This window comes from Hippopotamus amphibius, chromosome 9, assembly GCF_030028045.1.
Source record: "Hippopotamus amphibius kiboko isolate mHipAmp2 chromosome 9, mHipAmp2.hap2, whole genome shotgun sequence".
Lineage (NCBI taxonomy): Eukaryota > Metazoa > Chordata > Mammalia > Artiodactyla > Hippopotamidae > Hippopotamus > Hippopotamus amphibius.
The window spans coordinates 101,830,353-101,852,639 of NC_080194.1; the positions used below are offsets into that span (position 1 = coordinate 101,830,353).

The following is a 22,287-nucleotide window of genomic DNA, read 5'->3' on the forward strand; positions in this document are numbered from 1 at the left end:
AAAAAGGCACAATGAAAATCCATGTGCATACTGTATTAGATTCCTATTGCTGTTGTAACAAATTACCATAAACTTAGTGGCTTAAAATAATACAAATTAATTTTTTTTACAGTTCTGGGGGTCAGAAGTCTAAAATTAAGGTGTCAGAAGGGCTGCATTTTTTCTGACAGTTTCAGGAAAGAATCTGTTCCTTATGTTACTGAACAGAAGTCTGTATGCCAGATGCACAGTGAGTCTGTTACTGAGCCCAAGCTCACTCTGCTTGCCGCACAACATGCCAATGAATCAGAGAGGAGGTGTTGAGGCAAGGAATATGACTTTATTCAGAAAGCTGGCAGACTGAGAAGATGGCAGACTAGTGTCTCCCAGAAACCATCTTATTGGGTTCTGGATGCCAGAGAGGGAGAGGCAGGGAAGTAAAGTAAAAAGGGTTATCAGTCTTGCAAAACATCTCCTGGAATGACTAGCCTTGGGGAAGGGATGTGTTAGTTTCACAGGCGGGTAGGGTTCCCTGAGGCAGGCTATTGTGTATGATTAAAGCAACGAAAAGCAAAGGTTAAAGTCAAAGAAACAGATCCGATATGGAGTCCAATTTAGCTCTTCCCTATTACAAGACCAAGTAAACCAAAACCTCAGAGTGTGGAGAAGAGAAGTGTTTACTGACAGGCCAAGTAATGAGACTGGTGGCTCGTACTCAGAAACCTTGAGCTCCCTTGATGGTTTTCAGGGAAAGAGTTTCTATAGGCAAGATTTGGGGTGAGGGCTGCAGGATGTGTGACTTTCTTCTGATTAGTTGGTGGTGAGGTAACAGGGCGGTGCTCCAGGAATTTTGTGCTCAGCCTGAGGTTGACATCCTCCACCTGGGTGGGAGCCTTAGTTCCTGCAGAAAAACCCAAAGATATTGTTATGTACACAGTATCCCTTGAGGGGGAACCAGGACCCTACTGTTTCTTGACTGCTCCTCCCTTGTTTCGGTATCCTCTCCCTTCCATGACTAGCAACTGCTTGAATCTGCCCTTTGGAATTTAGGGAAGGTCAAGGAGACTGAATGAAGCCTGTTTCCTACTAATAAGAAATGGGAGGACTTCCCTGGTGGCAGCGTGGTTAAGAATCTGCCTGCCAGTGTAGGGGACATGGGTTCAATCCCTGGGCTGGGAAGATCCCACATGCCATGGAGCAATGAAGCCCATGTGCCACAACTACTGAGCCCGTGCTCTAGAGTCCGTGAGCCACAGCTACTGAAGCACACATGCCTAGAGCCTTTGCTCCGCAACAAGACCACAGCTACTGAAGCACACATGCCTAGAGCCTTTGCTCCGCAACAAGAGAAGCCATCGCAACAAGAAGACCATGTGCTACAACGAAGAGTAGCCCCCCGCTCACCACAACTAGAGAAAGCCTGTGCATAGCAACAAAGACCCGACACAGCCTATAAATAAATAAACAAACAAACAAATAAATAAATATAAAAAAAAGAAAAGAAAAGAAAAGAAACGGGTGACACAGAAAGGATTTGTACCAGGGAGGGCCCCACAGGACCCTGCTCAGGTTCTCTTACCTTGTCCATCTTCTCGTGGCTGCCAGCCTTCCTTGGCTGGTGGCTCTGTCCTCCATCTTCCAAACCAGCAGCATAGCATCTTCTCTTTGACTCTGCTTCTGTGATCGCATAGTCTTCTTTTTGTTGACTTTGACCCTCTTGCCTCCCTCTTATAAGGACTCTTGTGATTATAATGGGGCCCACATGGATAATGAAGGATAATCTTTCCATCAAGACCCTTAACTTAATCTCACCTGCAAAATTCTTTTGCCAGGTTAGATAACATATTCACAGGTTCTGGAAATTAGGTCATGAACATCTGAGGCATTATTTTGCCTTCAATCCACAGCAACCACTCATGGTCACCCTTGTCCCATGTACACTCCAATTCACTTCTAATCTATTATTTTGAAACAAATTCCCAACATCCTATCATTTCATCCATAAATATTTTAGAATGTATCTCTAAAACATTAAGGGCTTGTTTTAAGAACCTTTATAATACTCTTACATGAAGGGGGACCCTTCCAGGCCTGAGAGAGGGCTCTCATCTAACACTCGGAAATGAATTGTCCGAGGAGACACACGTGCTGACAAACAAGAGAATGTATTGGGAAGGGGTACCCAGGCGGAGAGCAGGAGGGTGAGGGACCCAGGAGGATTGCTCTGCCATGTGGCTCGCCATCTCGGGTTTTGTGGTGATGGGGTGGGTTTATGGGTTGTCTCTGGCCAATCACTCTGACTCAAGGTCCTTCCTGGTGGCGCACGTATCACTCAGCCAAGATGGATTCCAGCGAGGAGGATTCTGGGAGGTGCACGGGACACACAGACTTGAGTTTCCTCTCTCCTTTTGACCTTTCCTGAATTCTTCAGGTTGGTGTTAGCTTGTTAGTTCCACATTCCTTACCAGGACCTCCTGCTGTAAGAAAATTCTTGCAAGTGGTTACTATGGTGCCTGGCCAGGGTGGGCAGTTTCAGTCAGTGGTTCCCCTAACAATACTATTATCACACCTAAAAATCAACATAATGTATTAATACTATTGTTTAGAATTCAGTTTTCCCTGATGGTCACAAAAGTCCTTTTTACAGTTAAACCAGGATCATATGCTCAATATAATGCACATTGTTGATATATCCCTTAAGTCTCTTCTAACTTACAAGTTTCTGTGGTGGACACTGAGATATCCCATCCTGATCCCCTTCCATGAAGGACTTATTGCCCCAGCTCTGCTGTCCACAGGCAACATGCAGCTGTTAGTTCCCTCAGGAATGGCCTCAGATGCAGAGCCACCTCACCCAAAGCCACACCTAAGCCACACCTCTTCTGGAAGGCCCATCTCTGGCAACTTATCCACAAAAAGGAATAAAGCCCTCAACATCTCAGCCTAACTCTATCTCAGAGTCAGCTTCATAGGAAATCCATCCTGTGACAGTCATTACCAGGAGGTTTTCAATAAAAGAGCAACTAAAATGAGGTTTTGAAATGGAATCACTTCTTACTAGTGAAACATACACCTCAGATTGCAACTTGAACCCACGTGCCAGGACTCAAACCCACCTAAAGTCAGATTGGACTCAAACCCACACGCTGGGACTCAAACCCGGCCAAAATCCAAGATCTTCCAACTGAGATCACATACCTGGTTTCAGGACTTAATGACGCTCAGGTTCTTGATGTCTTATCACAGAAAGAATTCAGTGAGAGACAAAGTGATAGGTAAGAAGTTTATTTAGAGATTTTTTTAGAGAGACACACACTCCACAGACAGAGTGTGGGCCATTGCAGAAGGTGACAACCAGGGTATGGGGGTTGTCAGTCTTTGTCAGGGTGGGTAATTTCATAGGCTAATAAATGGGCGGAGTATTCCAGCATTGGGCCACTGCCCATTTTTGATCCTCATGGTCAGCCTTGGAACTGTCATGGTGCCTGGAAGTTGACTTGTCCGCCATCTTGGACCCATTTGGGTCTAATCAGTTTATGTTATGTTCTTGGGCTGTGTCCTTCTTTCAAAAATTGTGCCCTGATCCCTGCCCTCCTGTTCACTAGTATGATAAGTACACTATCAAAGGTTAAAACTTTCCCCAGCAGTTAATTGTTTGATATACGGCAGAAGAGAATGCATTAGCTGGTTTGAGGAATATATGCTAACTATATGGGTAACTATAGTAAGTATAAGGACAGTGGTATTGAGTGGCTATCACTTAGCACAAGGAAATGAAAATGAGAAGCTGAGAGCATTAACTGTCAATTGGAAACTGTGTGAGATACAGAATATTCTCTGATACCTTACAAAGAGGCTTTCATCTCCTACAGTGGGGGAATGGAGAAAGCCAAGGACCAGGACCAGGACTTAATCATCAAGGTAACCGAGCTTCAAAGAGAGTTAAACTCCCTATAAAGCCAGGTCTTCTATGCCAAAGTCAGGGAGGGCCCTGATGGAGAAAGGATGGACACATGGAGTGAAGTCATCTAGTCTGATGACCTAGAAAATCTTTTTATTTATTTATTGGCTGCATTGGGTCTTCATTGCTGTGTATATGCTGTGTATAGGCTTTCTCTAGTTGTGGCGAGCGGAGGCTACTCTTTGTTGTGGTGTGCGGGCTTCTCATTGCGGTGGATTCTTTTGTTGTAGAGCATGGGCTCTAGATGGGCTTCATTAGTTGTGGCACTTGGGCTCAATAGTTGTGGTTTATGGGCTCTAGAGCACAGCCTCAGTAGTTGTGGCACACAGGCTTAGTTGCTCCGCAGCATGTGGGATCTTCCTGGACCAGGGATGGAAACTATGTCCCCTGCATGGCAGGCGGATTCTTAATCACTTCGCCACCCAGGAAGTCCCTAGAAAATCTTGAATTACCAGATTATCCTGAACCCTCGGAGACTGAGAAGTCCACCCCTCCCTATTAAGAACTAGAACGCCTCTCCTGGCTTGTTGATGATACAGATTTTTTTCTCACAAGGCAACATGTGCCTCTCTTCTTGGCCTTAACCAGGGTTAAGTCATAATATAACCCAGTCAAGAATGTGCTGGGCCTGATAAGGGAAGAAAGAGACTATATCCCAAAAGGATGTGCTGGCAGGGGCTGGGGGATTACACACGCTGTTGGTGTCTGAAGGTTCTTGATCAGTAAACCAGAATATAAGGTTGGATAAGGGAAATTTTATTGTTTTGGGAGCATTTTCACAGGATTTTGGATTTAATACTCTGGCAAGGACCCTAGGAGATGGTGCCAACTTTCTCCCGGGATGCCTTCTAGAAACAGAAAAAGTAACATCCACACTAAATGAAGCTAGAGTGCTAGAATTGCCATGACTGATAGTAAAAGGAAGGGTTAAAAGTCTCAGAGATGTGAGCATGCTGAAGTGGACATGCTCTGTCAAGTGGAAAATTCTCCAGGTGAATGTCCTGGTAAGAGGGGCACCTGTGTCACTCACTAGGAAGTTCAGTTGTAGCTCTCCTCTGCAGGTCAGGGCTGATGGTAGGGAGGTCATTACAGAACTAGGCTCCCCAATAGGGATGAGGATGATAGTATACCAATGATAGTGCCCCCCCCTTGCCTGGCAAAGCAATAATGCTGTCCTTTCTACTTCACCCAAAACGCTGTCTCTGAGATGTGATTCAGCACTGGTGCAAAGAGGCTGAGCGTTCGGCATCAGACTCTGCAACACCTCAGCAAATGTACATAGTAATTGTTTCTCCTGCCCTTTCCCCTCAAAACCTGCAGCCGTTTTCTTGGGTGACTATAATCTGGGGAAAAGGGAATACCTACATATTTCAAGGACCATTGGCCATGGGGGACTTCACCTAGCAGGCCTGGCTACTATGCTTTGGAAGGTCTGCTTACAAGGTTGGTATCTGGAAACCTGGATTTGAGGAAGGTTCTCACTGTCCCCAGAACTGATGAGAGTGGCTTGTTTGCCTAAACTGCACAAGGAATATGGCTTATGCTGAATACGTGCCAAGCAGAGACTGCTATGTGATCAGCCTCAACAAAAACACTGGGGGCTGAGTGTCAGGGAGCTTCCATATAGACAGCGTGTCACGTGTGTTGTCACAACTTCTTGCTGGGGGCTAAGCACATCCTGTGGGATTCCACCTGGAGGGATCCTTGGAGTCTCATGACTTTTTCCCCAGACTTTGTTCCATGTACCTTTTCCCTTGGCTGATTTTGCTTTGTATCCTTTGCTGTAATAAATTACAGCCACGAGTAGACTATCTGCTGCGTTCTGTGAATCTTCCTGTGAATTGCTGAAACTGGGTGTGGTCTTAGAGACCCCCTTGACAGGGACCAATCAGCCACTCAGTGCAGATAATCACATTGGATCTTCACAGTCATGAAAGGGACACAGATTTGTCCTCACTGGAATAGATACATATTTTGCGTATGGTTTTACCTTCACTGTCTGCAATGCTTTTGGCTTCACTGTCATAGGATGCCTTATCCAGGGATTCGCCTATAGCATTAGGTCTGATCAAGGAAGTAACTTCATAGCAGAGGAAGTGCAGCAGTGGGTTCATGCTTATGGAATTATCTGGTCTTGCCACCTACCTCAACACCCAGAAAGGTAAAATGGCTTACTGAAGACAGTTACAGACCCGTATATACAGGAGACAAAACCTGAAAGGGTGGGGTTCCATCTTAAAGAATGCAGTATATGCTTTGAATCAGAGACCATTATATGCTACAGTCTCCCTGTATCCTGAATACATAGGTCTGGGTATCACAGAATAGAAGTATGAGTGACTCCTTTCACTATACATTGAATTTTCCTTTCTACAAATTTGAATTCACAGACTTTAAAATATTTAATGTTATTTTACTATACTATTGTTCGTTGTGATGCTCATATTGTCCCAGCTTTGGCCTCTTCAGATTTGCTTCTAAGTCCTTTTGCTATATCAATAGTATTCCTTGATACTTTCTAGTGTGACAAGATATCCAGGCTCTTTTTGTTCATTTCCTGCTCCAGACCAAGACTCAGCCATTGTCATAAAGGAGCCCTGGTTCTCTTCAGTGGGAAATAGTCTGAAAAGTGTTGGTGGATGTGGGAAGGGCTTATAGCAATTGATTTAGTCATTGTGACACCATCTTTTAAAAATTCAGTAAATGAAAATGTAGTATTAGCTTGACAACAGAATAATAATCAGTGGAACTGAAGTCTGGAAATGGCTTTTGTATAGACAAAGATGGTGCTAAAATATAGACGTTTAAATTTATGTGATAAAGATGGCAATTCAGATGTTTGGAGAAAGGAAGAAATGACATTGGAATAATGGACTGTTTACTCAGAAATAAATTCTTGTGTCATACCATGTGTAAATAAGTTCTGATACATAAAAATGTAAACAAAAAAAGTAAAATGTAGGAGAGTATTTTATAATTTTTGCCTAGGGAAGAAATTCCTAACCAAGACAGAAATCCTAGAAAACATAAAAGAAAATGAAAATTTTACAACAAAAGATAACATAAGTAAGTTATAACAGGCTGGAAGATAATAACTTCAACATACAAAACAAATAATTTCTATCTGTACTATAGAAAGTTTTCCTAAAAAAACAGTAAGAAAAATTCTAACAATCCAATCGGAAATTGGAAAAGAATACCAGTAAGCAATTCACCAAAGAAAAAAACAAATGATCAATAAATTTATAAAGGCTGTTCAGCCTCAGAACAGAAAAATGCAAATTAAAATGAAAAAAATTTTGCCTGTTATATGTCAAAATTTTGCCATTATTTAGTGTTAATGAAGATCTGAGGGAAATAAAATTTTTTGGCTGTGATATGCAGCTTGCAGGATCTTAGTTCCCTGACCAGGGATTGAACCCGGGCCCGAGCAGTGAAAGCATTGAGTCCTAAACTACTGGACTGTCAGGGAATTCCCAACAGATACTCTTCTATACGTTTCTTGAGAGTATCATTGACTTTTTAACTGACTGATTGATTGGCTGCGTTGGGTCTTTGTTGCTGCCAGTGGACTTTCTCTAGTTGTGGCGAGTGGGGGCTACTCTACTCTTCGCTGCAGTGCATAGGCTTCTCGTTGTGGTGGCTTCTCTTGCTGTGGAGCACAGGCTCTAGGTGTGCGGGCTTAAGTAGTTGTGACCATGGGCTCAGTAGTTGTGGCGCACGGGCTTAGTTGCTCCGTGGCACGTGGAATCTTCCCAGCCCAGGGACTGAACTGCTGTCCCCTGCATTGGCAGGCGGATTCTTACCCACTGTGCCACCAGGGAAGTCCCATATTATTGACTTCTTTTTAAATGAAATTTGGCAACAACTACTGAAAAATGTGCAATGCTCTTTGACCCAGCAAGGACACTTTTAGGAAACCATGATATAAATAACTCACACATTTGCACCAAAATATGTTCACTAATATGTTCATTGTAACATTATTTATAGTAACAAAAAACTGGAAACAATATAAGTTTCTACTATTGAAAGTGGATATATATTTCCCTCTATATTATGGTACTCCATGAAGCTGTCAAAGAGAAAAATCAATATAGGTCAACATGGAAGAGATTTCCAAGGCCCTTATGATGTGTAAAAGGCAAGTTACAAAATAATATTATAAACTTTTGATAAAATTATATAAAAATATTATAATATATAAACATTAAAATATTATAAAAATTTCATTTATATAGTCCCTCCCCCATCATATATGTGTGTATTGTATGTGTAAATATGTAAGTAAAAGACAGGAAGGATGCACATAAAGTTGTGAATGGTGATTTTCTCTCCAAGGAGAGTGGAACTGGGGTGGGGTAAAAGGAGGCTTTCACTTTCTACTTTCTAGATCTCTATTCTTAGATTTTTTTTTTCTTTTTACAACATTACTAAGAGGAAATATATTAAATATTAACTTAGTTGTTTTCAGGTGATGGGTCTAATGGTGACTTTTCTGTCATCGTTTTATTTTTTGCAATTTCCAAATTTTGTACAATTGGCTAGTATTCATTACATAATAGGAACACTTCTATTAAAATGATGGTACTACCTTAGAAACATTATGCTAATTGAAAGAGGCCAGTCATCAAAGACCACATATTATATGATTCCATTTATATGAAATGTTTAGTATAGGCAAATATAGGAACACAAAGTAAATTAGTGGTTGTTTAGGACTCCAGTGGTGTGGGGTGGGAAGCGGTATTGGGAGTGACTGCTAAAGAGTACGGGAATTTCCTTTTTGAGGTGACAAAAATGTTCTAAAACTGATTGTGGTGATGATTGCACAACTCTGAGTGTACTAAAAACTAACTGCACATCTTAAATGGGTGTTGTATTGTTTGTAAACTACATGTCAATAAAGCTATTACCAAAAAATCTTTTGAAAAACAATTCCAATAATCATTTTATGTATAACTGACTAAGAAGCTCAATCCTTTGACCTACAGTTCTTACCACACAGTGCATGTGCACTAACTGTTCCTGGTGATGACTTCCCAGAACTGCTCTGGAGATATGAGGGCCTATGCTCATTTGAGCACCTGTCCATCTGGTCAGATGCTGCTGGTGATTGCCAGTGATGCCCAAGAGCTATATCATCTTCTGTTTGTCCTACTAAAGCATTCTTCCCTGACTCCAAGAATCAGATCAGTAAGATAGCCATTATCAACAATTAGTTTCTGGGGACTTCCCTGGTGGTCCAGTGGTTAAGAATCCACCTTACAACGCAGGGGACATGGGTTCAGTCCCTGGTCGGGGAACTAAGATCCTACACGTCTTGGGGCAATTAAGCCCATGAACGCTAGAGCCCTCAAACCACAACTAGAGAGAAGCCTGCGCGCTGCAAGGAAGAGCCACAATGGAAGATCCCTCATGTGGCAACAAAGATCCCGCATACTGCAACTAAGACCCAATGCAGCCAAATAAATAAATAAGTATTAAAAAAAAAATTAGTTTCTGGCACACCATGGGGATTAAAACTGGCTTCTTGGCAACTTCGTAGTTAAAAGAATTACACTAAAAATAAAATAAAAATAAATGACATTTATCAAGTGCTTACTATGTGCCAATCATTGTAAATATTTTACATGTATGACGCTGAATATGCTGAAGTTAAGAAAATTGTGTATGACTTAACAGCTCAATTCAAAATTTAATAAGTTCCTACTATGTGCAGGCCTGAAGCATGACAAAGATGAACTAACCACAAAAAAAGTCACAATTTCTGAAATATCTGTTAAGCTATAGTAGATGACCATCATCCCTTTTCTGTAATTTTGAAATCCAAAAGGTGCTGAAAATCTAAAATTCTTTTGATAACTCATTTGGCAGCAAACATTTGACCTGATCTGGTTATTGATAAGCTTGTCTTTAAAGTGTGAATATTCATACATTTTGCTGCATACATGTTACTGTTTACTGTGGTGTTCTGCCACACACCCCACCAGGGTCTTACATAACACACAAGGGGTTTCAGATCTCTACCTGATTCTTATTTGTACTTCACTTGTGAATATACACACAGGTATTTAATAGCAGTTAATAGTTGCTTCTGCTTTATTTTTAATTTTTAAAAATATTTATCTATTTTATTTTTTGGCTGTGTTGGGTCTTCGTTGTGCATGTGGGCTTTCTCTAGTTGCAGCGAGCAGGGGCTACTTTTCATTGCGGTGCACCAGCTTCTCAGTGCGGTGGCCTCTCTTGTTGCGGAGCACGGGCTCTAGGTGTGCGGGCTTCAGTAGTTGTGGCACATGAACTCAACAGCTGTGGCTGTAGAGCACAGGCTCAGGAGTTGTGGCACACTGGCTTAGTTGCTCCGCGGCATGTGGGATCTTCCTGGACTAGGTCTCGAACCCATGTCCTCTACATTGGCAGGTGGATTCTCAACCACTGTGCCACCAGGGAAGTCCTGCTTTTGCTTTAAAAGCACCACTGAAGATGGTTCACTAAAAATGGATAATGTAACAATCCTGTGACAATAAGAGTTCTCATTCTCATTCTTTTTATTCATTATTTAAAAATCAAATAACACTAATAACATACTTCAAAAAGATTATACCATATCTTTCTTCCATTGGTTGTCATTCTAAAAAAATGGCAAGAGATGATTATAGCAAACGTGTTTGCTCCTCCGTGGAATATACAAATTTAAATATATGGAACCCACATTTAACAGGATTAATTCAACATAATAACCATCAATTAATAATCACCAAATGTCACAGAGATGACGTTTTAGACACTATTTAAAAAAAGAAAAAAAATTACGCAGAGACATAACAAGGACCACCAGTTTTTTAATGTCTTTAAAATTTTTCTTATATCTTCTTATTCTATACCATGATTATGTGATTAGATTATATAGTAATTGATTAGAATGTCACACTTCATTAGTCATGTTATTAAGATTTTGGAAATAATCAAGTCATGTTGTAGTTCATTCAGGTTCAGGAGAACAGTTTGTTAGTTATTTTAAGATCAGTTGCTCAGGAAAGTTTAGTGAAAACACTGGAATTTAGAAAGGTTCTGAAGCTGAGATGGCTATTTATCAGCTGTGGAATATCCAAGAGTTAGCTTCTGATTGGGAATGCATTCTACTATTTTAAAATACTAAGGATCTAACTTTAAAGCCTCTATAGTCTTTCATTATTTTTTCTTAATGATTACACATTTCTGACTAAATCTCTCCAGGCAGTCATGGGGAACAAATAAGTTACCTTATCAAATGGGTCTTTTAGTCTTTTGAATCCTTCTCACTAAGGAAAATATTCAAATAGAATGCACTCTTTTGAGTTATAGAAGAAAAATTAATCAGTCGATCTAAGAAAGAATTGGAAAATTTTATTCGAGCTGAATTTGAGGATTAAAACCTGGTGAAGAGCATCTCGGAAAGCTCTTAGAACTGTTCTGCCCATTATAAGTAAGACACAGTTTATATAAGTTTTTTGAGACAGAGGGCTGTACATCAAATGACATATTATTGACAGTTTACATAATACAGATCTAAGCGCCACCGTGGTAGGTCTTGTGACCCTTTACAAGCTCAGGAAGGAAAGTTCTCTTTTAAGGAGTTGTCTTGCTGATGTTGAGCAGGTGTCCCTGCCAATGGGAGAGGTTTGGTTGATGAATAGTGCACAGTCGGGGAGAGAGGAAGCCAAAGGGCAAAGAAGAATCTCTTGTTTAAATTTTTCTTGTCTTGCCATAAAATATGAATTTTATTTCACAAAGTCAAAGAAAGTTTTGTTCTTAATTTAACCAAAGGCAATATAAAATCTGACAAAAGCCGTCCTAAGATGATTTTATTAATCCATAGATTCAGTTTCTTCATGATGTAAAGTTGGATTAAAATACTGACAAAGTTATCTTAACAATAATAGAAATGACTGCTTTGGTTGCTACCAAACCAAACCAAAACAAACAAAAACTGCTTTGAGGCTTTTGGAAACCTAGAGTAAACTCTCAAGTTTCTAGGCTCAAAAAATCTTGTTTGCTACTATTATGTATATAAAGGCCACATTTAAAAGCACTGTGATTACATAATCATTGTGGCTTAAGCTTACCACTTAGCGAAACATCACATCTCTACATGCAGGGGAAGTGTTAGTGCAGCCTGCTCAAGATGAGCAATTTCTGTCATGGATGAATTTGTTATGTGATTGGATACTCTTTCATTTCTTTTTAATCACATTTAAAATATTTAGTAATTAGCTACATCATTCATCACTTAAAAAATTTTAAATAAATAAGGCTTAAATTTAAATTAAATTTTAAATTAAATAATTTTAATGTAAAATCAAATGTATTTGACTTCTAAGAACCTTAGTCAAAATGTTTCGCCTGGAGCTAATATTTTTACTACATTGGCATTATTATCCATATGCTATATAATGATGTATAAGAAAATAGGTCAGCTATTTATATATATATATATATATATATATATATATGGAGATAGATAAATAAAGATATTGGGCTAAGGTTATAAAGACATTTGGCAATCTGGTAGAAGAACTCAGATCTCTGTAGTCATTGTTCATTTTAATACTCTTTTACCACAAACAGCTGCTTCATCATAATGATTTAAGACCAATTTTAGTATTTTGTGGATTCAGTTACACAGTTTCCCATTTTCTTCAACCACCCCACCCCCCAACACACACACAACACACACACCCCTGACACAGCACGATAACTGAAAGAACACCAACCAAAGTATAAGGAGAACTAAAGTTTTAGGCTTGCTTCTGCTCATGTGTGATCTTGGTAAATACCAAATTTATGGGGCCCTGCATTCTCATTTGTTTCTTTTGATTCCTTAATCCTGTTCTATATCTTGGAACGCATCATACACTTTGACTGAATATGAGTCCTACCCCAACATCAGGATTACAAAGGGTGTCCACTGAAAGTATTTAATCACATTTTATATTTTAGCTCTTTAACTTTACAAGTAGCCATAGATAACTCTACTTAACTGTTAAGTTTTCAGTATTTGAGTTTATGTCACTTTGGACTGATGGAAAATTGTAATATAAGATTTTAAATTGTAACAGTAAAAACAGACTACTTCACATGGGGGGGGTCAGTATTTTCTTATCTGGCCAATTATAATTTGAACTTACTTGAGTGAAATTAATCCAAGTATAGAAAAGGCTGACAATATATTCAAAAATTTTGTAGCGATCGTGTAATTTATAGTCTACTCTATATAAGCACTATAAAAATACTTACATTAACCTAGAAAAGATACAAGTATTGAAACATACAATTAAACATCTACTTCAAAGAGGCACAAAGACCACATTCAGACATGACTTTTGATTGAATTGTCTCCTGAGATTTTCTTCCCTATCATTTCTGCTTTAATTAATTAATTAATTATTTATTGGCTGCATTGGGTCTGTTGCTGCGAGTGGGCTTTCTCTAGTTGCGCGAGCAGGGGCTACTCGTCATTGTGGTGTGCGGCTCCTCATTGCAGTGGCTTCTTTTGTTGTGGAGCATGGGCTCTAGGCGCACAGGCTTCAGTAGTTGCAGCTCGTGGGCTCAGTAGTTGTGGCACACTGGCTTAGTTGTTCCTTGGCATGTAGGATCTTCCCAGACCAGGGCTTGAACCGTGACCCCTACGCTGGCAGGCGGATTCTTAACCACTGCGCCACCAGGGAAGTCCCTCATTTCCACTTTAGAGGAGCAGTGTTTCAGGGTAAGAGTGCAGAGAAATACAACAAACCAAGAACTGCCCCAGGCCCATGAAACCAAACACCTTCTCTGCTCCCTCTGTGTGGGAATGCAGGAAAAGAAAAGAACAGGAGAAAAAAATTCTCATCCATTGTAAGCATGATAGTATGCCCATCAGCAGCTGATACTGACTTCACATTTGTACAATACTTTCTCAATTTATAAAGCTTTTCTACGTGATTCACTTGATTCCCAAAATAATTCCATGAACTACATGCATGAAGTTATTAGCCTCGTTTTAGTAAAAAAACTAAGGTTAAGAGAAGTTAAGTTACTTACTCATGTATGAATAATGGAGAGCAAAGGCAAGTTTAGAACCAGGTTTTCTGATTTCTCATTAAATATTCTTTCTACTGTACCAGTTTTGTTTTCAAACAAATGAAGCAACTATGGTTAAACAGTAAAGAACTTACGATTCCAAAAAGGCAGCTTCACTTGGTGCTTCTTTGTGATCAGGAATGGTTTGCAGAACATAATAGAAACGTACATTATAAAATATTTGACATTGTCATAAAAATGTCCCTTCCAGGAGGGGAATTTAATCAACAAGTTAAAAATTAGGAAACTCAAACATTATCTTATAGCCTTAACTCATTATTCTATCTTTGCTTTTACTGATGATGTTGTAAAATAAAATTTGAATGCTAACTATATCAAACATCTAGCCAATTATCCTTGCCCAGAAAAATCTTTTCTACATTTTCCTTGTATTGAAAATGGGGAAATTTGGAAATTTACTTGGACAAAAAAAGTTATTACTAAAAATATTCTATATTTACCTATATTGACAATTTTGACAATAGTTCAAGGTAAATTGAATTTACCTTCTTTGAAAATGTCAGTACATAAATTTGTTTTTCTTGTCTAAATAAGGACAGTATACTAAAACAACAAAATGTTTGCTCATATTGATCCTTCATTTTTATTTTTATAAATATTTGCAATAAAACATTTTGCTTGGATCCTTAGATATCCTTATAAAACAAAATTTTCAGGAGCAATAAATCAGAGAACAAAAATTAATATAAAACTTATCTTCCCATGTTCACAGAATATTAAGGGAGAATAATATTTCAGAGAATGGTTTACAACCTGGTACCTTAAACGAGGAATTGTTATTTTAGGCCTAGTTCATAACTCTGAGATTATTTATTTTGTAAGTGAACAGTGCACTTTTAAATCCACTTTACTATTTAATATTAACGTTAGAGAATATAATTCCTGATAAAAATCTTTTCAATCAGATTATATATGCACAAAACATCTGTTTCAAACTGTCAAGAAAAATGAGTAATATTGACGTATTTAGATCTTATGGTCAGTTATATGCTAACAAAGTGAGAATGGAGGCAATTATATAGATACTCCAGTTTCCAGAAAAAGTTGTCTGCTTTGCTTGATAATTTAGCAAAATACGAATCTGGCAGTTTAACAAGTAAGCATATTGCTCTGAATCAAATACCTTACAAAATAGAGTTAGCAGGGGTTTATAACTTTTTAAAATGTTTTCATCACATCATTCAGCTATTAATGTTGGTATTTATCCTAAAATGACACTCAATCTGTTAGTTCTTCGGCATGTTTGAAGTCAGCAGAAGCACTCTTTCCTGGGCTTTACTGCTTCCTCAGAAGAATGCACAGTATTTGGAACAAAACCACTTTTAACCCCTTCCCAGCCATCCTGAATACAAATTTCTCCCCTTTTAATAAGCTCATATATGTCTCTTGTTAAGATAGTGAAGGATTCCTCAACATTTGTAGCATCTTTTGCTGAGGTTTCTATATACTTCATACCGCAGTCTGCTGACAGTCTTTCAGCTTCTTCCCTTGTAACTTGACGTTGTGAAGCTAAATCACACTTATGTCCCACTAGCAGAAACACAATCTGAAATGGTTGTACGTGCATTTTTGCTTCTTCTAGCCAATCTTTCACATGTTCAAAAGACCGCCGGTTAGTAATGTCAAACACTAAAAATCCACCCACCGAGTTGCGGTAATAAGATCGAGTTATTGATCTGAAAAATAAATGGAAAAAAAGGTTGTAAAAGGACAAGTTGTTCACTCTCTTTCAAACAATGTAGCACCATAACAAAATCTGATGATACCTTAATGCGATTTAACTAGAGTTTATGTCAAAATAGAAGTGTCTTAAGTGAACAAAAAAATCCTATGAAACTAATATGCAAGCCAGTTTCATCCACTGACAACATTAGATATTTAAGATAGACAAATAAGCATTTCTATGTCATCTCACACTCAGGATTACTTGTTTTTACTTTTAAATATCTGATAGAATAATTATCACATTACTGTGGTTAAAAGGAGGCACACAAGATTTGGTACAGAGCAGATGTTGCACAGCAAACCAGATCTTTAGAATCTCTCCCTATCATTTAAGTCAACAATCTCCTCTTTCCGTCAGTTAAGAAGAAACAAGGGCAAACTTGTTATAACGTCAGTTTCAGGGTTAGTCCTGGGCTGTACCTATTCAAGAAACAGGAAATTGTTCAGACGTGGGATATGAATCTTAGATGTACGTACTAGTGATTGTTTGTCTCTACAGGTCTAGTCTCTTCTGGTTGAGGTTCCTGTTGGGTAGTCCCTCTCCTGGCTAAGGCTTTCACCAGGGTCTGGCAATCTCATTCCCTTTCCTTGTCCCTTCTGGCCAGGTCGTTAATGGCTTCCCACTGTTGCTATTACTGAATGCTTCACATCCTTTGTTGATTGCCCTTGACCTTGCTCACATTTCTGGGAATAGGCACTTCATTGAACTCTTTTCAGTTAATTTTTCAAGTGTGCCACTTGTTTCCTGACTGAATCATGAGGCACAGAGGCAAGGCCATACTGTTTTATATTTCTGCCTTTACATATGTTGTGTTCTCTACCTAGAACAACTTCTACCCTATTTTGCCTAGCAAACTCCTATTTCTTCTTTAAGAGTCAGTTCAAAAATCTTATCATATAAGGGGCTTCCCTGTTGGTGCAGTGGTTAAGAATTCGCCTGCCAATGCAGGGGACACGGGTTCAAGCCTTAGTCTGGGAAGATCCCACATGCCACGGAGCAACTAAGCCTGTGTGCCACAACTACTGAGCCCACACACTGTAACTACTGAAGCCCACACACCTAGAGCCGGTGCTCCATGACAAGAGAAGCCACCACAATGAGAAGCCCGCACACCGCAATGAAGAGTAACCCCCGCTCACCACAACTAGAGGAAGCCCACCTGCAGCAATGAAGACCCAATGCAGCCAATAAAAAAAAAATCTTAACATATAAGAAGCCTTCCCTGTCACTGTCTTCTCCCTCTCTATGTCTCTTTGGTACTTCTCTCTTATAATTCCATCGAACCTCTGGCATACTGCCATTATGATTACATCAATTTTCATAATGTGCTGATTGGATTTCTTGGTATGTATCCTACTCAATTCAAAGCTCCTTGAGGCTTAAACGTATCTAACAATTGCCTGGCAAGTGATGGATGTAATTTAATATTTGTTATATTGGATTAATTAATCTTACTGGAGAGGGAAAGTATTAAATGTTGTGAGCCAGAGATCACATGAGTCTCAGTTTCCAAGCTGCCAGTGATCTTTTCTTTTTTTTCTTTTTGGCCACACTGCATGGCTTGCCGAGTCTTAGCTCCCCAACCAGGAATCGAACCCAGGCCCCTACAGTGGAAACGCAGAGTCCTAACCACTGGACTGCCAGGGAATTACCCCAAGTTGTCAGTGATCTTAAGCGCTGAGATCATCCTTAAGCAAGTTCATATGTTATTTGCCTGAGGCACCAAAGATCTTTGTGGAGGGCCAGTGGGTTATTTGGTACTCTTCAACTTTTGCATACCTTCTTTATCCTTATTGCTGAAATCACAGCTCAGGTCAGTGACCTGATACCACAAGTATCATCTGTTGAAGAAAGTTTACTTCCCCTTCCCATATCTCCTGCTTCCCCTTCTCCTCAGAATTTCTAGTAAAGAGGTTCTCAAGTGACTACTTAAAAAAAATCTCTCTCAGGGGCTACCGTACCATGCAGTTGTTGACAGTAAGAAAAAAATCTCCCACTATCACTGGCAGCTACAAATAATACAGTTCATTTAGGTTGTTGCTGTTTTTTTAATTTTGAGGGATAATTAATTTGCTGTTTTGCTACTCATCTATACACATGTGAATTTAGGCAGATGTGCGGTGTCTTAAGAGAAACCTAATTGAGGCTGTTTCTAGACTGAAAGCTTCCATTCACTCACCACCAAGTCTGTGTCACCCCCACCTCCGCAATTAATCTACCATTAGTATGATTTAAAACAATATGCGGTTGTGGTTAAAAACTCAACACTGAAATGCTCGTCTATTAGGCAGAAGCATGTCTTACAATGCAGGAAATCCCATATTTTCCAGCACTTTGTGTTTAATTTTGAAAACATATTTGGAATACAGTTGGCAAACCGTTCTATAGGATAAAATTATAGCAAAGTATATGTAACATATTCTATAAAACAGCCCTTATTAATAATTAGTTGGAATAAAAGGTCTCCATAGGACATTTGCCTTTTTCCAGTTTGTGTCCGTTTAGAATTCTGATATGGTTAGCCTTCAGACTCAGAATTAGTTGTTACAAGAGGTAGGGTTTTCCCTAAAACAACTGGGCATCCCTGCTGTCAGTTATTTAGGGGAACAGACAGGCCTCCAAGTTCAAAAAAATGGAACTTGAAAGGCAGGTCTTACAGAGATAATAAGGGAGCATCTTTCTTTCTCTGGATCTTCCTCTCTTGGGTCGAGACACTTAGGTCTTCAGAAGGTCTTGAAGATATTTTATTTTATTTTACGTAAAAAAATATTTATTTATTTATTTGCTGCATTGGGTCTTTCTCTAGTTGTGGAGAGCAGGGGCTACTCTTTATTGCGGTGTGCAGGCTTCTCATTGCAGTGGCGTCTCTTGTTGTGGCACATGGGCTCAGTAGTTCTGGCCCGTGGGCTTTGGAGCGTAGGCTCAGTAGTTGTGGTGCACAGGCTTAGCTGCTCTGCGGCATGTGGGCTCTTCCCCAATTAGGGCTTGAACCCGTGTTACCTGCATTGGCAGGCGGATTCTTAACCACTGCACCACCGGAGAAGTCCCCCCTCCCTGTAAAGTCCAGGTCTTGAAGATAATTCAAGGAGGAAGGGAACAGACCCTAAAAGAACTAGGTAGATAGGCCTCCCTGTAAAGAATCCAAGAGTTATAAGGAATGATGAGTAACAATTCTTCACAAGCAACAACATCTTTTGCATGTTATTTTATATCTATTTCCTTCTGGGCTTTGAAAGTCTCACTAAATGAATAAGTGATTAAAAGAAAGCCTGGGGAAGGTTCCACTGGACAGCTGGACATTTTAGAATACAGACATGCCCTCTTTGTCTATTACACTTCTGAGAAGTAGTTCTTGGCTTAAAACCTGGCTTTGATAGAGACTAAACACCTGAACATCAGGTGACCAATCAGTCTGAGTGCTCCTCAAGAGTTAGGTGTTCTCTGATTCACCAGGTGGGAACTTTGTCATCAAGCAGAAATCATATATAAAATCATACACACAGGCAGGAATAGGGGCGGGACCTGAGGGGACCTGGAGTAACAGGGCTCACACATCCTGCATGTCTACTTCTGCAGCACCCTCTCAGCCTATGATCTTAGGTGGATTTCTCTATAATTAAAAAAAAAAATTATTCATTTATCTTTTTTTTTTTGGCTGTGTTGGGTCTTTCACTGCTGCATGTGGTCATTCTCTTCATTGGGGTGCGTGGGCTTCTCAGTGAGGTGGCTTCTCTTGTTGCTGAGCACAGGCCTTAGGGTGCGTGGGCTTCAGTAGTTGTGGCTCACAGGCTCTAGAGCGCAGGCTCAGTCAGTAGTTGTGCTGCATGGGCTTAATTACTCCATGGCATGTGGGATCTTCCTGGACCAGGGATTGAACCCATGTCCCCTGCACTGGCAGATGGACTCTTAACCACTGCACTACCAGGGAAGTCCTGGATTTCTCTATAATTAAAGAGGAAAAAAAAATTCAAGTCTGCCTTACAGATGGCTCTAAATAATATGCTGGCATCAGTCAACCCCACTCAATAGTGGAAAAGAGAAATCCTTCCATATGTGGAACTTTTAGTGGTACTTTTTCCAGAGGAAGAGATGGAGAATAAGGATCTATACCAATTCATGTTGAAAAAAAGAAAATCATAAGACTGATAATAAGGAGGTCTGCGATGTGTGGATGGGTCTTGAGTATGCAAATACTGTATCTTATGTTAATACTCACCAAAAGCCCTCTCTGTGAAGGAGTTCCTAATAGTTGGTGAAACAAAATGTCCTGTCTAGAGTCATCAGCCAGTATTTTTATCCCAGTTTGGGCTCACAGTAATCATGGTCGGAGGCTGGGACTGGCTCAACAGAAGCTTTCTCAACTGTCACTGCTTAATACCCGATTTTCCAGCAGTTACTGACATCTTGGATATGGTAACTTACTCTGTGAAAACCATCATAGAGGGGACATGGACATGTCCTCAGTGTAACAGACATTCAATGTGGACTCAAGCCATGCCAGCACTACTATCCATGAACTTATGGAATGCCTTATACAAAATCATGGTATCCCAAAGGTTTCAGCTAACAGACCAAAGGTTTCAGCTAACAGGAAGAAATGGGCTGATGCCACAGGATTCATTGACCTTGTGTCACTATCACCTAGAGGCATACACCTACAGAACTGTGGAACAGAAACACACATACATATAACAGATAAAAAACACGGACCTACTGTACAGCACAGGCAACTATATTCAATATACCTACAATAACCTATAATAGAAAAGAATCTGAAAAAGAATATATATGTGTGTATGTATGTATGTATATAAATATAAATATATATATATGGGTGAGTCAAAAATTATCTGTGCTCTGGCTGTAGAATTTATTTTAATTAACTTTCAGAAAAGACAAATACATCACTTTCTGACATAATCTCCTTGCTTTCAATACACTTTGTCCATCTGTCAACAAGCTTCCATACGTATTCCCTCATTAAAAAATGTTTCAGGCTGAGCTATGAGCCATGAATGCACCACTACCTTCACTTCTTCATCAGAAGTGAATCTTCGTCCTCGTAGGGCTGCTTTCAGGGGACCAAACAGGTGAAAGTCCGATGGAGCAAGATCAGGACTATAGGGAGGATGCTTTAACACCTCAAAATGAAGTTTTTGTAGAGTGTCGACAGTGCGGGCGGTGGACGTGCATTGTCACACAAGATCACAATGCCCTTGGATAGCAGTCCTCTGCATTTAATCCGAAGTTTAGGCTTCAGCACAAACTTTTTGAAACCTAAGTCTGTCGTGGATTATTTCATTGGTAGAGCCATGGCTGATTCGAAAATGATTTGCCACATAATCCACTGTCATTGGTCTATTCGACAGGATCATTTCATGTGTACGCTCAATGTTGTCATCAGCCATGGACATGGAGAGGCGTCCGGCTCCTTCTTGATGGCTAAAACTTGTGCGACCTTCCTTGAACTTCTCTATCCATTCATACACACTTCTTGGCAACAGAACACTTTCTCCATACTGCACAAAGTCTTCGACAAGTAACGGCACCAGGTACAGCCTCAGACCACAAAAAAGGAATCACTACATGCTGCTTGTCTTTCATGCAAATCACAAGTAGGGCATCCATTTTTGCTCTCACTGCAGCTACAAATTAACTGATGTAACACGTTCACATCTGCACAGCAGTGACTGGGGAGACAGTAGCCTTGAATGGAAAGCGTTGATAAGATAGTGTGGCCAACAGAAGTTTTAAGATAACTGGAGTGTGGATAATTTTTGACTCACCCTCGTGTGTGTGTGTGTGTGTGTGTGTGTGTGTGTGTACGTATATAACTGAATCACCTTGCTGCACACCTGAAGCTAACACAACATTGTAAATCAATTCTATTTCAATTAAGAAAGAAGATTCAGTTATGTTCATGTCGGGGAGTTGACACCCTGTAAGATTTTAGCATGATCCTTCAGGATGTATAAGATAGTGAGGAATACAGTATAGGTGGTGTATTTGCCCCCATAAACAGATGCTGTATACTGGAAAGAAAGGGTAAAAGTGGGGTGATGGTACCTCTCACAATCGCACTTAATGAGTCACTACAATTTTTTGTTGCTTCTAATCCCTGTGACTCTGAACTCTGCTGATATAAAGGTTTTACTATCCAAGGGAGAAATGCTTTCACTAGAGAACCTCGTGATGCTTCTGTTGAATTAGCAGCTGAGACTGTCAATTGTCCAGTTGGGGCTTCTTCTGGCAGTGGGTGAATAGGCTAAAAAGGGCAACAGTACCATGGGGACCACACTGGCCTCCTGAGGTTCTTGCTGCCCAGAACTCCTGGGATCTTCTGGTGTATTGCAAGCCTCGTCCCTTCAGCTATCCTGCCAAGTCTCTGTGACTCTGACATGCTCCCGGTAACTTCCATTTTTGATTAACATCCTCAAGTTGGTTTTGTTGCTGGCAACCAAAGACCTGATTGATAGAGGCTACAGATATTGTGTAGGAAAAG

General features: G+C 39.9%; 1 protein-coding gene across 1 annotated transcript in view; it reads right to left on the minus strand.

The window, feature by feature from the left end:
• Positions 1 to 14,509: 14,509 nt before the first annotated feature.
• RAB39A (RAB39A, member RAS oncogene family) overlaps positions 14,510 to 22,287 on the minus strand; it is a 34,414-nt gene continuing 26,636 nt past the window's right edge. The window contains exon 2 of the mRNA XM_057749638.1: positions 14,510 to 15,735. Within this exon, the coding sequence (XP_057605621.1) occupies positions 15,309 to 15,735 (427 nt within the window). The 3' untranslated portion in view covers positions 14,510 to 15,308. The remainder of the gene's footprint in view (positions 15,736 to 22,287) is intronic.